General features: G+C 33.3%; 1 protein-coding gene across 5 annotated transcripts in view; it reads right to left on the minus strand.

Annotated features, from left to right (window-relative positions):
• ds (dachsous cadherin-related 1) overlaps nt 1-16,579 on the minus strand; it is a 456,386-nt gene that overhangs the window by 50,142 nt on the left and 389,665 nt on the right. For all 5 annotated transcript variants that reach the window (XM_074181624.1, XM_074181623.1, XM_074181625.1 and 2 more), the window contains one exon: nt 6,475-6,655. In XM_074181624.1, the coding sequence (XP_074037725.1) occupies nt 6,475-6,655 (181 nt within the window). The remainder of the gene's footprint in view (nt 1-6,474; nt 6,656-16,579) is intronic.

The raw sequence follows: 16,579 nt of genomic DNA on the forward strand, positions 1-16,579 counted from the left end.
TTGTAACGTTACACACCTACTTTTACATTTTTATTTTCAAAATATTGAAATTCATATTGCATCTGTATTAAAAATATAGGAATGGCCTGGTGTATGATACCAAAAATATTATTACTTTGCTGTTAAGGATAGGAATTTAAAAAAGGAAATTTTGATAAGTATATTATATAAATAGGAAACACTTTTTGGGAAAAGATCTAACACGAAAAATACACATGCATTGTTATATCTCATAAAACGTAATGAATCGGAAAATGAAACATATAAAAACGCCAAACTAAAATGTATAAAGCCTTGCAGAATGATTATTCTGAAGAATCCTTTAAAAATGCCATAATTTTTGTAGTCATAATATTTTATAAATATGTGTATATTCACTGATCAATGTCAAGCCAAGAAAACTATATAAAAAAAATTAAGTAATTGGTGGACTCGCCAACATAAAATGGTGGTGAGGAAATAATTGGTGAATCCGCTAATACTTAATTTCAACTTGAAGCATTCTAAATCACAGTGAAACAGATGTCATCAAAGATAATTTAATATTCATTGTTTATTTACTTGAAACTTCATAAAATATTTAAATCTCGAATGCTGATTTTTTTCAATTTAATAAATGGAGGCTATTGATTTCATTTATCACCTCAACATATATTTACATAACAGAAATCGATAAAATCAATGTAAAAATTCCATGCGACACATATATACGATCAACTCCTGCCAATTGTTCCGGAGAACATAAATAAAATCATTCCACACACATAATATTATCCGATATGTGGGATAAATCGATTTATGATCAAATCAAATTACATTTCCATGTTTTCAAATCAGAAACAAAACTAGTTTCCAAAAATTCATTTTTATTCATTTATGATAATGTTTCTATTTCAATAGGAATGTTCGGCGAATAGGAATTTATCACATTCACAAACAGATCCGGCTGAAGTGTTTATAAATATAGAGTCCAAAAAAAATCTAGGAGAAAAATTGATTTTGTCAACAAGTGCGTATTTCACTAACACAAAAATTGAGAAAAAGACGAGTGGTTAGCACTCGAGTTGGCATCATCAAAAATCGTAATAAACCCTTTGAAGGTTTGTGTCAAAGCAATTTTTCGAATTTTTGGCCGTGGTTTAAAGGTATTTATACCTGACTTTTCGTCTACTACTGCGGTATACATTATATCGAAGGCGATGAGGTAACTTTGGTGCTCGATTTGGTACTCAAGTTGTTTTTTCCAATGCAGAAACTACAATGCCGAAATTTGTCTCAAGGTTCAAAAAGTCTCCACACCACCATATATTATATCTAAACCTTAATGGCTATATTGTCGTTGTTGGAAAGAGAATGGCGCAATGTTGCTCAACTTATGCTTACACGGCTTTCCAACATACACAATAAACTCATAGAAACCATGTGAAAATATAATAGCGAATAGATTGGTTTGTTGACATCGAATGGTATTGTTACATGTTTCAAACCCATTTTTCATATCTGGTGGAATGTAAATTCTCAATAGTGAGTATCAATGTATTCAAAGTTTGAACCAGAATCCCTGACGTAGAATAAATCCAAAAGTACCAGTCTAAATTTACGAATCCTCGAACCGGCCCTGTGTAAAGCTGGTGAGTAGATAAATAATCTACGGTTTCTTAATATCACATATAAATCACGGTGCCGTGCCGTGCGCGGATTTTAGTAACAGAAAAGTTTGTTGAGGTAAAATATATCCGTTCTCTGGTTTACCGTAATAGTACAAGAGATCTGCGCCGAGTTCACGGAGTTTGGAATGTTTCTTTTCCCTTCTCAACCTCCCACTTGGCGAAAGAGAAAATTCACCGTGGTGTCGCTGACGTTACTCCTGTACTTTTTGCGACAAGTTATCAATTTCAATTAGAGCTCATTTCAGTTTTCCTCTAGATGATACAGTTATTCCACTAATTCTTAAATTTGAGACTCTAAAATAACAAGTACACGTAAAGATAAAACGTACTAAAAGCAACTCATACTTGTGAGTATGGGGGTGAGTCATCACCCTATTAACTTGGCTTGGAAACTCTCAACTTGTTAATTTTATTTTATTTATTTTTTGTTTAATTTTTCCAATTTTACTTGTATTTCATTTCACTATTATTTCATTTCAGGTTTTTTACTCAATATAATTGTTTTTTTTAGATATTCATTTTTACTCTTCTTCTGTAATTTTTAATTCTTATTTTTTAGTTAGTTCAGAGTTTTCAAATCATTTTATTTAATATCAGACAATGGGAGTCCGAAATAATGAAATTCATCATGAAACATTGTCAATCACCTTCAAACGAAAGTATTAGATTTTGAGTATTTTCAATGTATGTATTTTCAATGAGTATAACTGGTGATAGTAAAACTATTGCATGAAAAATGATAATACTTTTGAACAAAACCAAAAGCATATTTTCCAATAATTTAATATACTTACCAAAGAAAGTTTGTCATACACATTAAAGTTAATAAATGTAATTTCAAAATTAGGTTGCTGGGGTCTTTTATATTCATATTTGTTAAATTTGAATTGACAATCAATGAATTTCTATATTTTTTTGTATTGTTCCATTCAGCTGTTTCGAAGCAAATATTATTTTTATAAATAAAAAAATGCAAACTGATAAACGATAAATTAATACACAAACACAATAGATGTTAAAAACTGTGTAAAATATTTGAGTACGCCAATTATTGGATAATAATAAAAATTATACTAAAACGCAAAGATTCAATATTACTTTAATGATTATGTTTTACAAAACAAAATAATAAATATCTGAATTTACCTAATTGAGAAAGAATTTGTGTTAATTCTGTAATTGAAAGACAAAAGACACTGAATAATTTGATCATGCACATTTTTTAAGTTGATCATAATTTAATGTACTTCAACTTTCCAAAAAATTACATAGTTTATGATCGGCAAATGAATAAAATCATACAAAAAATCACTTCACAAGAGTAAGAAAAAATCTATAAAAAATGAAAATAGACAGTTCATATAAGTAAGTAGGTACAGTTTTATATGTATTTTCAATGTTGAAAATATGTTTTAAAAAATCTGTTTTTCCGTTAACCAGCAGCACCCCTACGAACGACAACCATAGGAAGTCGAAACTTGAGCGAGCTAACGACTAACGAGGTCTTACCTCTTAACGTTTGATTCCTAACACGGGTTGGACGATAGCAAGTGAAAATCGATCGTTCAGCCTGGGGCTTGAACCACCGACCAACACGGCAGTCAATTTAAGTGAGTGAACAAAGCAGCCACGTCGAACCGACCGGCTACCGACCAACTGGAAACAGAAGCACTAAAACAATATTTTACTTATACTTTTTCCATCACTATGTTTCTGAATTGTTCAGACAAGAAGGTTCGGAATAAGCATCGGAATCGATTCGGTCTGTATTTTTATCAATATAACTATTTTGGGGAGCCTCTTCGTGAACTGAGCTTTCTGTCGATCCTACAGATGGCGTCTCCGGAAAAATTGAGCATATTCTAACTATATGGAACAATTTTTGTACTATACTCTTTCGTGAATATATTTCAAAAATTTATATTGCAAGTCAGCTTGTTATTACCTCTGGTAATGTGTACTCTATGCTATGCCAAAACGTTTTTCAATATAGAATATGCTCTGCCATCATCAGCTCTTGATCATGGGAAGATGTATGATGATTGTTGAAACATACCGTTTAGGTATGATCAAGGTTAAGTTCAGAAACACCTACCTCATCTATTTATGGGGTTGGCAATGCCAAGCATAAGTATTTATGAGGTGCAAACAAAACAAAAGAGATACGGAATCACGATGTCATTCGTTACAATCGATACTCACGAGAACGTGAATCCCTATGTAACAGCACCAACCGTTGTTTTATTTCTAGCGTATACGAGGTGATCTGGAATCAATGAGTTCTCACTTAGGTACGTGTTCGCTTATTGCACAATTGCATTCTCACTTTGGTGATACCACGTATGAAGTTGTTGATTACTGTCAATCAATGTCAGAATGACATATGACAATTGTGTTTTACATCAATGTAAATATAACATCTTTGAGACAATTGATGCCTTCCTGTCACGGTAATGTGCGGCTTTACCGTGATGGATCTCTTATATCCAACTATTCGTAGAACTTTTATACCCTAAACTAACCAAAGAATCCGATCCTGAATCTTAATAGACAACCGTAGACTAGAACGACACCTACTGTCTTTCGAATCGAATCACGAGCGAGCGTTTTTCAGTTCTCCAACACTAGATCATGTCAACAAACCTATAAGGTTAGGTAGTGCAGCCAGGAAACTAGTTTCTTCCTGGAGGCACCTCATCAACAGCATATTGGTTATATCATTAATCTGAAGTAGAATCTGCATCAGAAGAGGAAAGAAATTTCACAAGAACTAGAGGCAAAAAAACCATGCATGGTTGATTCTAATGTACAGCATTATGCTAACTTACAGAAGGCCTCATATAATAGTATTGCTACGGTAACTAAGGCGGGAGTCTCGCACCTTCAACATTTGACAACGTCAAAGTCGACCTGTCGACCGAAATCTCTCAAATATATTATTATGGCTGACGCAAAGAATTCCAGAGGTGTACATTCAGGTTACCTGAGAGGATCAGCAGAACATCTGCTGGTTGGCAGGTGCAGTTAGTAACTTGTAGCCTTGGGAGCAGCCTCCCTGAAATGTGTCCCCAGGAGACCTACTTCACCAGACACACATTTGTGTTGCATACTTATCAGACGAAATCAGTCGCAGACTAATTCAGATTCTCAAAAAAGGAAAATGTACCATGGTCTGCAACCTTGAAGTGTACTATTCTCCACAAGGAAATTCAAGGCCCTAGTAGCAGAGTACATACTCTGCTGACCTCATATGGTTTTCAGCGTTTGGCAGAGTCTCACTTTTGAAAGCTGATATGAAAGGTCAGTCACCGAATGAGTATTCGTCACAGTTAAAAAGCTAGATATACTTAGTTGAGTTTGAATAGTTATGAACCAATAAATATATTACTGGAGTTTAATCCCAACATCAAACCATTATTTTTAACACCTTGACATGTGTTTCAATCACCAAGTGATCATCTTCAAGAGGAATATTACCCTAAATTACATACAATATTGTTCTTATCTATACCCTAGATACATAGTGTATGACTTGTCATATTCTCAACTTTATCCTTTGAATTTCCTAGAAGGCTCTGTAGTGTAGTGATTTGTTATTCGAAATTCGAAAAAGTCTGGAATGGTTTTGTTGCAAAATATGATGGGCGACTGTTAATTTTTCTGATCTTCCACATTTTAGGTGTGCTAAGTGTTCCTTATATTTTATTTTAATAATTCTTTTAAAAAACCAAGGAAATGGGTTTAATATCTGATTGTGGGTCACACTGATTGAAAATATTTCATTAGAGTTGAAAATATTTCATGAAGAGTTTTTATTTTGTATCTTTTTTCTTTGGAAGTTTCTAATAGTTCTTGCGCTGGAGAAGCAGAAACCCAAAAAGTTTTTTCCCAAAACATCTGTTCAGAGAAATGAGATATCAACTGATGATTTTCATTGATTTCAATAAAATACCGTTGATAGAGGTTTAATTGAAATAGTGTATGATAGATCCAAACTGATTTCCGCAAAAAGTTTAAAATGAAATTGCCTTCATAAAAAAAGTTCTCATAGAAAATGTCTAACTTTTTTAAATGAGACCATTCGAAAAAATTGAAACAAAACCAAAGCGCAGCAGTCAACATCCCATTTTTTTAATTCGACACTACATGTTTCTAGAATTTCTGAAAACATATAATAAACCGTTTTTAAATTTAATGTTCGAACCGATAGAAAATTGAAAATAATCTAACATCTCCATTGACTCCTACAAAACGAATAAAAAAAGACAAAAATTGTGTTTGAGCTGTATAGTAAACATTTATTACTCATGCATGTAGACTAACTATTGATAATACGATAATTTAAACACAAAATAACATTGAAATTCAGAAACATCTAAATTAGCTAAATACATTTGAACAAGAGGCTGTGCAAATCTGTGACAATGTGAAATAATTTTGAACGAAACGAGAATGAAACTAAAAGAAATTGCTTACTAAATATATAACAATATATTCAAAATTGATTTCAATGAAACATGGCTCCCCGTCTTTCGAAAAAAGAATGTTGAACTGTGAAAAATTTAAATAAAATAGAATTTTTACCGTCTAATGGCATTTGACTTCCAAAGATATTGAAGTAATATTTTTGAACAAGATTAAGTGCAATCTTCGAAGTTTTGGAAGTTCTGAGCAAGGGAACAGAAGTTATTTCCAAAATGTTATCTAAAAGAAATAAAGTAATAATTCAGAAATGCCAACAACAATAACACAGGTATTACTCCATATAACATTCAGGCAATAATAATTTCAATTGTTCACTCACCTCTATCCGTTGCTATAACAGGAAATTCGTATACATTCCTGGTCTCGTAATCTAGCGACGAACTAATACAAATTTCCCCAGTATCAGAACGGACTTTGAACTCCTTCACCTTCCCAGATCCATCACCGAGAGTGTAGTTAACAACAGCGTTGACTCCACAGTCTGGATCTGTTGCAGAGACCTGGAATAGAAAGCAATTTGTATACATTGGGTTCAGAAATATCTCATTAGTAGTAATCGATCTTATCAATAATTATATGAGAACGAAGCTACCGATAGTACCGATTACACTTCAGTATTGGGAATGTATGAAGTTTTAGTTCAACCTTTGAAAATTTTGAAGGAATCCGAAACGAGCACTGCTCCTAAACAACAAAACTACAACACTCTTCTCGAAGCGCATGTTAGTAACCAAGTTGGCATCTTCAGGAGATGAAATACTTGACTTCTTGCAGTGCTGGTTTTGGATGTATCCTACGTCCAGTTCTACTGGAAGAAGTCGAAAAATCATTCGAAATGAACTAAATGGCTATCGATCTAGCCACTACCCGAACAAATATTATATTATACAGAGTCAAGCTGTGAAGATCTGTTATTTAGTGAAATATTTTTTTAACATTGAATAGCATGTGATAAAATCGAAGTCAATAAAAAATAAGCACACCACATGAATGAAAAGTGAAATTTACAACAATTAGAGACATATTACGAATAAAACTTGTAGGTATACTCCTGCATGGATTCTTTTACCACCATTATTACATTTCTGGTGATTGCGGAAAGCGCTTTTTCGGAAACAGAAATGGTTTGATATTTTTCTGAGATCAAAAGTCATCTGCGATTCATTAAGGACTTTTATTGCTTAATTATTCAGGACAGATATATCAACCTACCCGGGCGACCATATCTCAAGCTTGATTGAGTCTTTGCCATTAACTTATATGTGGAGGGATTGGTTGAAAACTTCCTCGCAAATTGATAATAGCCAAACGACTTTAGTTTATTATTTTTGGTCACACAGGCTTGGAAAGTTATGAAGCTGCCAACTTATCTGAAGCAGAGAGCACTGCAAGTGATTCCACTTTGAATCTAACTTAACCTAATCTAATCATGGGGTAGACCTACTCATTTCGAAGCTCACCTAACCTTTATTGTGTTTATAATATAATTTCAGATGTCACAGACTGAAAAATGAATGAAAATTTCAATCGATTGAACACATATATACCTGTTTCATAAATAAACTTCATTCACAGTAAAAACCAACCAGTAAGTCCACTCCCACTACTTTCATTCATAAATTCACAAAGTTCTCGGTGACCTCGTGGTCACCGTGTGCTCATATAAAAACGAAATTTAAGGTTATTATAGAATATTTTGTGGTAAATTACTTATTTATAACCAACTACAGAAACTAAAAACAATAATAACAACAACGAATAAACTAAACACAATATCAATTTTTGACCGTTTATTATAACTAATCCGATGTCCGTGGGACCGTCAAATCCTTCGATACTACAGCATTGAACGCGTTGGATGAGAATCTCATTCTAAGAGGGGTTGAAGGTCCCCGGCAACTCGGTCGGATCACGTGGTAAGATAGCCTACTGGTTGTATTATTCTACTATGCTTCATCCTTACAAATTTTGTACATTTTGGGACAGATAATTTCTTATATTTGCTGTTAGACAAAACTGTCATGTCAATTGTGAAATCTACTTCACTACTCAATTAGTTCCTATTCTCAGTGGAATATTTTCCAGACAGTTAATTTTCTTTTTAAATAATTATTTTCAATTAACATGGACATATTTATTATGAACATTATACACTTATGAAGAATCGGTGACAATACAATAATTTAATAAGTTTATCTCATTATCCTGATCAGGATCGCCAGGATTGAATAATTTCCTCACACAGTCTCTGTGTGAAATCAAGTGAGACAACCACTATGTCTGCGTATATATTTTATATTAAAACAAATACGCTTCACTAGCAAGCCAAACTAAAAAGTGAAAAATAAATAGTAGTTTTAAAAACCAAAAAAAAAATACGCTTTAATAGCAACAATATATAAAACATAACTCGAAACTAATTTAAGATTGTATTCAACATCGATAAGTCCTATGGCTTGATGTAAATAATGACTTTTAATAAGTCTGAAATCAGAATAAATCTATTTACAAAGAAATAATTTTGTTGAAAAAATGGTGGGGTGCTAAATAAACACTGTTATAAATACTTGGTTAGGAGCTGTTCGCTAGATTGGAGCCATAATAAAAATATTATTTAAAGTATCCCACGCTTTTTTACAACAAAATCAAATCAAGCCATAGGACTTATTATCGATGTTGATTATAATCTTAAATTATTCACTAAATATTTCAATTACATTCAGAATTTCGACATAATTTTGATACAAGATCATACCCAAACCATTTTTCATGAATACCTTTCATCACTCATCACAACTGCAGTAGAACAAATCAATGGTTTTCAATTAATATTGGCATCAGCTTTTTCAATAACATTCCTGTCGTCTTTTTTCTGAAACAATGCACACATTCTGTTTCAGATATATACCTCATTACAATTTTTTACATCGACTATCAGAGCTTCAATGATTACAGAAAATAAACTAGTTGCCCTATCCCGGTCTAGGTAATAATTACGGCACTACTCATCTTTCTCGTTTGTTAACGACTTGAGGTCGTCTTCTTCTACTGGGGGAAAGTGATGCAATTTGAGGTGTAACGGGTGTTTTGTTCAAATGTCAGACATAGTATACAGTGCATTTCAGTTAAACCGAACCACACTGACCAAGTCTTTTGATATTGAGACTGAAAAAATCGTGGAACACGTTTCAGTGGGACACATTTCTAGAACACATAACAACCCAAATGTCAAAAATTTCAAATGGAAATGATAGTCGAATGATACTTAATTTGAAAGGTCTCTTATTTGTAAGGTCTCCATCAAGCCATACCATAAAAAACTAAATACTTTTCAAAATTTTCATTCAATATCGAACAGGAAAGTGATTTTTGATTTCTACCTTCCCCAAGAAAAAAAGTCCAGTGGAGTCAAATCGAGGCACCTGGGTGGGCATTTTGTAGTACCTTTGCCTTAAATCCACCTACCCGAAAAGTTATTATCGAGTAACTGTTTCTATACTATTGTTACCTGAAATTTCCACTCAAATATTTAGTTTTTGAGGATATATGGTGTGAAAATGGCGTACCACATTGGGATTTGAATTACTCTCATTTTGACGATTTACTTGCTTATTCAGATAAAAATACATTCATTCTAGAAAGACGTGGTACTAAACAAACCTGGATTACGATTGTCACATTCCGAAATGATCTTACAAAATGCAATTATTCTATAGAAATTATCTTCCTTCAATTCATTAATCATTTTAATTTTGTATGTGTGAAATTTGTGTCGATGAAGAGTTCTGAAAACATTTGTATGACTTACTCTTGATGCCTGGGACAAATCAAAGTAGATAGAATCACCTGGTAGGTAGTAGATACATTAGATAGTAGATAGAATTATTTACTTTGGATGGTACAGGTATCTTTTTTGATTGATATTTTCTGATGACAGCAAATATATTGACAAAATTCCTTTCTCTTTATATATTTTTGTATGTCATGATTCAACAAACATTTACTACAACACTTTTTCCCTGAATTCAAGCAATATTTGACATTAAATATGATGACGGGCATTGAAAAACTATTGGGCAGCAATGACACAAGTAAAATAATGAAAAAACACATTGTGATCATTTTTTTATGATAATCACCTGTTTATACCTGTATCTCACCACAAGTCGATCATTCTCAGGTTTGCCAACGAATGGGGTCTTTTTTCATTTCAAATGCTTATTGCAATTTCTGATGGAGTATTTATTGATATTTGGCTTAGTTGCCAATTTTGGACATTATGATGACAACAATGACAACGATGACAACATGACAGAGTTGACATCTTGCCATATATTGAGATGATCCTCAAGATATGCCTTCTACCAGATAATATAATATCTCGCGAAGTTTTTTTTTAATCTACAGATTCAGAAATGTTTTTACAAAGTAGACGTACACAGACAGTGATGGCAAAGTGCGATTTGTTATACAAAGTTCAAAGTGCACTGTGTTCGTGAATCGTTTCAGATTCACAATTTACTGAAAAGTTTGGTTAATTTCGATTCGTTATCACTGAGCCAAGATACTACACTTATATAGTATCCCAGCTTTAATTCATCCATTTATCTACTTTCATATTTCAAATTTGTCAATCCTATATAACCTACATTCCATATAACCCAAAATAGTTTGACAGGAACTGATTCAGATTTATACCAACTCACTCTCAAAATGAAATGTTAACATACCTTGATAATAGACTTGATTTGACAAAGAACAAACGCTCTTATGAAATCACTCATATACAATATTTGTAACAATTACATTATTAATTGTACTACAGATACAATTAGAGTAATTAATAACGCATTTGGAACTTCTCTAAATACAAAAGTATTTAGCAGTTTCGTACATATTGAACATGAAACTGTAACTAGAAATTGAATCTTACAGCTGAACATGCACTACGAATATATCAAATTGTATTATCTCGTAATTTAAAACTTTTTCTGTTTATATAAAAACCACTGTTTAACTCTCTTAAGACATGAATAAGTTGTGAAAGTTGTGACTATATCCTAGACTGATATTTTGTATTCAGATGCTCAACAAACTCAAAGACAGCTACGTTCTATTGTTGAAAAAGCGCAAGTTTCTCTACGATGAGCTCAATCAGAAGTTGAAAATAGTCGTATTAAGTCTCAATCAATAAAATTTGTTCCGATCTCCCCTACACTTCATACGGTGTTGGTATTTTTTTTCGACTTGCATATTCCTTTATAATGACGAACCTCCCACCTGAGACTGTAGCTATAATCAGTCATGTCTAAGGAAACACTTCTAAAACTCACTTGGCTAGGACTTTGATATATTATTTGTGTGAACAGCGAGATATTACAAACAACCAGAATTTGTTCTTTCAACATGTCATGTTCCGAGGACCAACATATTCGGTTTCATGGGATAACACGAAAATTCGTGAATATTTTGCATAGGAAGAAAAAGGTTCGAGTCCGGGTGATTGACCGATTAAGTAACGCCTTTAAATACTTGGTATGTTGTCGTCGATTTATTTTTTGGTTTCACTTCTTGTTCAACTTTTATACTCTCGAAAGTTAACAGTGAACAAAGTTGTCAGGCTCAGAAAACACATAAGTCAAGAAAATGTTTAACAAATAATGATTGTGACTGTTCTGTATATACCCATATACAGTGTCATCCACAAAGTATGTACCATATGGGAAACTTATTTATTAAGGGTTTTTCGACGAAAAGTTATTCTTGATAAAAGTTTTTACATTCCCTAAAACTAAACACGCACCAACAAAATACAGTAAAACACACGTAATTTACGAGAGCCTTTAAATATTTGATTTTGAGACAAGAGTAAAGTACACTTATTTTGGAAAATCTGGGGAAATGTTATTTAGAAAAGTGACGGCCATCTAAGTGGAGTTTTATTTTTTACCATTTTTTTAAAATGGGGACTACGAAAAAAAATTTGCTAAAACGATTAATAGACAGCATCCAGTATACGACGGTTTATTTAAAAAGCCTGTAGTAATATTACGAATTACACAACTATGGTGTTAACCACGGTAAATTTTTTTGAAGAGTAAAATAACTTTCAAAGTTTTTGGTGCAAAGTTATTTTTATTTTTTGTTAACACCGAAAAGTACTCAAAATTATACAGTATTGTAACGAGAACTTAATATTCAATAATATCAAATCACAAAACATCAAAATAAAATAGGTATTTCGAAACAAATTCATTGATTTTCTGGACATTTTCTTGTCCAAAATGATTCTCCAAAATAATCCCATCGAATATCCTATGGATTTCCATACGACCTCTATTGGACATAAACGTATATTCTATGAATTTCACTAGTTCGGACTTCCATTGTCTACTATATAAAATGATTTGGAATCCCTGAAACAACTAAAAATAGACAAATTAAAAAGAATAGCTTAAAATAACAATTATATCAAGCAAAAAAATCTGAAATGAAATAATAGTGAAATAAAATACAAGTTAAAATAGAACAAAAAATAAAGAAATGAAAAAGAAAATAAAAATAAAAAGTTGAGAGATTCCAAGCCACGTTAGTTCACGTTCTCAACTTTTTATTTTTATTTTCTTTTTCATTTCTTCATTTCTTCATTTTTATTTATTGTTTGTTCTATTTTTACTTGTACTTCATTTCACTATTATTTTATTTCAGATTTTTTTGCTTAATATAATTGTTATTTTCAGCTATTCATTTTTATTCTTTTTTAGTTGTTTCCGGGATTTCAAATCAAGTCCGAACTAGTGAAATTCATCACGAAACATTGTCAATCACCTTCAAACAAACATATATTCTATGAATGTCAGTGGATTTATGGGCCTTTCTGTATGATTCACATTCACCTTCATAGAGAAAATCGATGCCTGGATTTCCGAAGGACTTCGAAAAGATATAAAGGCTGTTGATAACGTCGAAGATTTGTGTTGGATTTGTGGACTTTTCCAATAGATTGTTGATATTTATTAGAAACAGGGTTAGAGAAAATGCTGAAAAATTGATTGCAAAAGCTGCGAACTCTGATGAAAATGATATGTCACAACCACAACTATCAGCTTTCAATATTACGACTTTATTTTAATATACTCAAGCTGTACCCAATTCAGCTCAGTAATTACCCTATTTATTCATATCCATATTCATCAAAATATTGCATGTCACACAGTTAGTCATACAGTTTTGGAGATTCATGAATAAACATTATTATTATTATTAATACAAAAAATGAATAAATGATATGATTACATAATTACACTTGACTTGAATTGATATGTATCAATCAATTTTTTGCACTGCAATCTATTTTATTTTTCAATTTATTTTCTCCCGTTCTTTTACCGTCGAGAGTAACAACCTTCACAATCCCTCCCCCTCTCGAACATTCTGCTTCGGAACATCTATTACACCAAAGCGAAATAACTGTAAAGATACTATTTCACTATTATTGTAGTTTCGCAACTGCGCTTCTTTGGAATTTGCATTAAAAATTCTAAGTAAAACTGAAATTATTTGCGTAAAATATCTGAATTTATTCATCTAGCAGCGTCTGAAAGTAGATGTAGGGCCGTTGACCCATCAGATGGCGCTGATAGACAAAGTAGCGTGGGTCTGCCAATGTCGCATATTGCTAATATCTCTTCTCCTCCGATGGGCCGGTTTCTATTAACATAACGGCATTAAAAGACTCCTGACACATTGATATTGCGCGGAATTCGAAAAAGTATGAGGGGATTCGCGCTTAGAGTTTATAAGACATATATGCCGCAACGATTCATTACACATCGGTTATGAATGTCTTCTACACGTCAAAAACGAAAACTAAACTATACAAACGTTAATTGGAGTTCAAATTCTGCAATTTCTTCGAATTTGAAACCAATTGATGACGTATCATTATCGTTTGTACCCCACAAATAGTTTATTTCTCCACTATTAAACTATGGGCATTTAATAGTTCCCAAAATAAATCTATAACTCCATAAAAGGTAAAACTTAATTATAAGTGTCAACCTCAAATTAGGAATGGCTGTATCTAATTTGGCGGATTGGCTGTGTTTGTTCATCTTTCACTGCCTGAACCACTGTGCATGGTGTTTTTGGCGAGTGCATTGGTTTGGGATGTGGAGGTTGAGCAAACCGGCTATTAGATGCCTGCTTCCACGTAGCCCCGCTGGATACGGGAATGACAGAATCACTTGTGGTTCTGTTATTCCCTAACTGAATGATATTACAACGATGGCTTAATCCTAAGGTGAATGTATCCCTGCCAAGGGGATGAATTTAGATAAATTTAGATCAGGAGCGAGTCTACAGAGGAGGTGGATGTTGAGCTTACGACTCCAACTGACCTCCCTGTAAACTTAGATCAGGAGCGAGAGCTTCTTAACTCTCCAACTCCTGATCCTATAACTGAACCTAAAAAAAAGGTTTGGTGGTGGAGCCAAGAAACGACTGAGTCGTCCCCTCAAGAGCGGGGTACCTTATGAATCCGCCTTGCACCAAATTCTTGAGCGGCGTACGCAGAATCTGTCTCGAGTGGAGGAACAAACCCCCATGAGCGGGTTAGCAAACGTTTGCGCTCAAGAGGCGAAAAAGCCCTGTACGGTTGAATTTAAGGTATCGTCGTACAAAAACCCTCATATGGGAAGGTTGTCGCGGGTATCAAGGTGGAAATCTTGCCCCTTGACTACCTCATTGATGATTAAACAGCAGAGCATATACTTTGTGCCTGCCCCGCTAGGGACTAAATCAGGTTTTTAGAGTTCGGCAGAGCCGTACTCTCACCATCTGACCTGAAAGACCACTCACCAAACAAACTAATCGGCTTCGTTAAGAAGCTGGGTTTATTTGGTCGAGTGTGAATAGGTGTGAGCCACAATAAACCCTTGCGGGTTGCGGTGGAGGGTCGAATAGACCCACTCACTTTGAACCTAACCTAACGTAATCCAATGTTCGGCATATTGAAAGATTCCAATTCCAGATTTTCGAGTTGAAATATCTGAAATGATATTATTAGAGGGATGTTCTATTTGTTTGTTTGTGATGGATAAACTCAAAAAAATGACTCGAAGGGTCTGAAAATTCTTTCTCATATACAAATCATAACGGCGATTACGATAAAATATATATACGCATGCAATGCGCATAAGCATACGCATAAAGTGATTGAATTTTATACTGAACAACTGAGTTTTTCAATATACCGCGAGAATTCGATTCCGTGGGAATTATTAAAATCGGTTACGTACGTAAATTCACAAAATATCGATTATAGCTGACCCACCAAGGTTTCGTACAGATAATACAAAAATGAATTGAAATTAATTCTTCACATTGATTTTTTTATCGACCATCCCATTCGGTTAAAAGCAACGTGAACCACTGAAGCTCAATGTTTTAGAGTTTCTTTGTAAACTATATTCGATCTAACTGCCAAAAATCAATTTATTTGGCTAAATGGGGAAGCTCTGAGTTAGTGGCTCATGTTCCCTGGTAGAACAATCTATTGGTAAAATAACTTAATCGTTTCTGGTCAGCTGCAGAGCAATCGCTAAGAATGGTAGTTAAAACAAATTTCAATGCAAGGAAATTTTGTTATTGCTCTATTAGTACATATGAAGTCTGAATTATTTTTCACTCTATCTACACGTTCGAAGCCAGAACGAATCAGGTGTAATCGATAAACTGTGAAACTAATGAACCCATTTCAATAATTCTTTCACTGTAAGGGAGCTGCATATTCAGATTTACACACGGATTCGGGATCTACGCCATTAAATTATTTATTCTATAGTTCGCCTGGACGAATTCGCAAGCAAAACTTATTGCATATAGGTTAGGTTAGGTCCAAAGTGACTGGGGCTATTCGACCCTCCACCGCAACTCGCAAGGGTTTATTGTGGCTCATTGCATATAAAGAAATTCTGTTATGACTGCAATTGGATAAATGAACCAACTCTAAGTTGAACCGTTTCGAATCCGGAGCGTGTTGCTGGTGAAATATAATGAATTTACAGAATAATTGATAGAGTACTGGGGTTATTCATTTCAGTTCAAAAATAAAACGAATAAACACGTCCAGAGCCAAAAATAGAGTTTTCAAATGTGTTTAAATTTTTTTATTCTCGAAAAAATCTTTATTAGCCAATAGTACCTACAATACTTTGAGAAGATCAGACGAAATCACCTTTGTAATCAGTTTCATCTGTTCAAGGACAATAACCTTTGGAACATTTGGACAATAAGTCTATGAGAAATGAGAGAAATGAAAAATGATAATTCCTATCACTCATTCTGTCTCATATAATGATGATAAATCACTAAAATTTTACCGAGTTTTCCAAAAGAAATTTTATTATGAAAAGGGCCTTTTG

Source organism: Leptinotarsa decemlineata, unplaced genomic scaffold (assembly GCF_025532065.1).
Source record: "Leptinotarsa decemlineata unplaced genomic scaffold, Ldec_3_MD MMD2_tig00026314_RagTag_RagTag, whole genome shotgun sequence".
NCBI classification, from domain to species: Eukaryota; Metazoa; Arthropoda; class Insecta; order Coleoptera; family Chrysomelidae; genus Leptinotarsa; species Leptinotarsa decemlineata.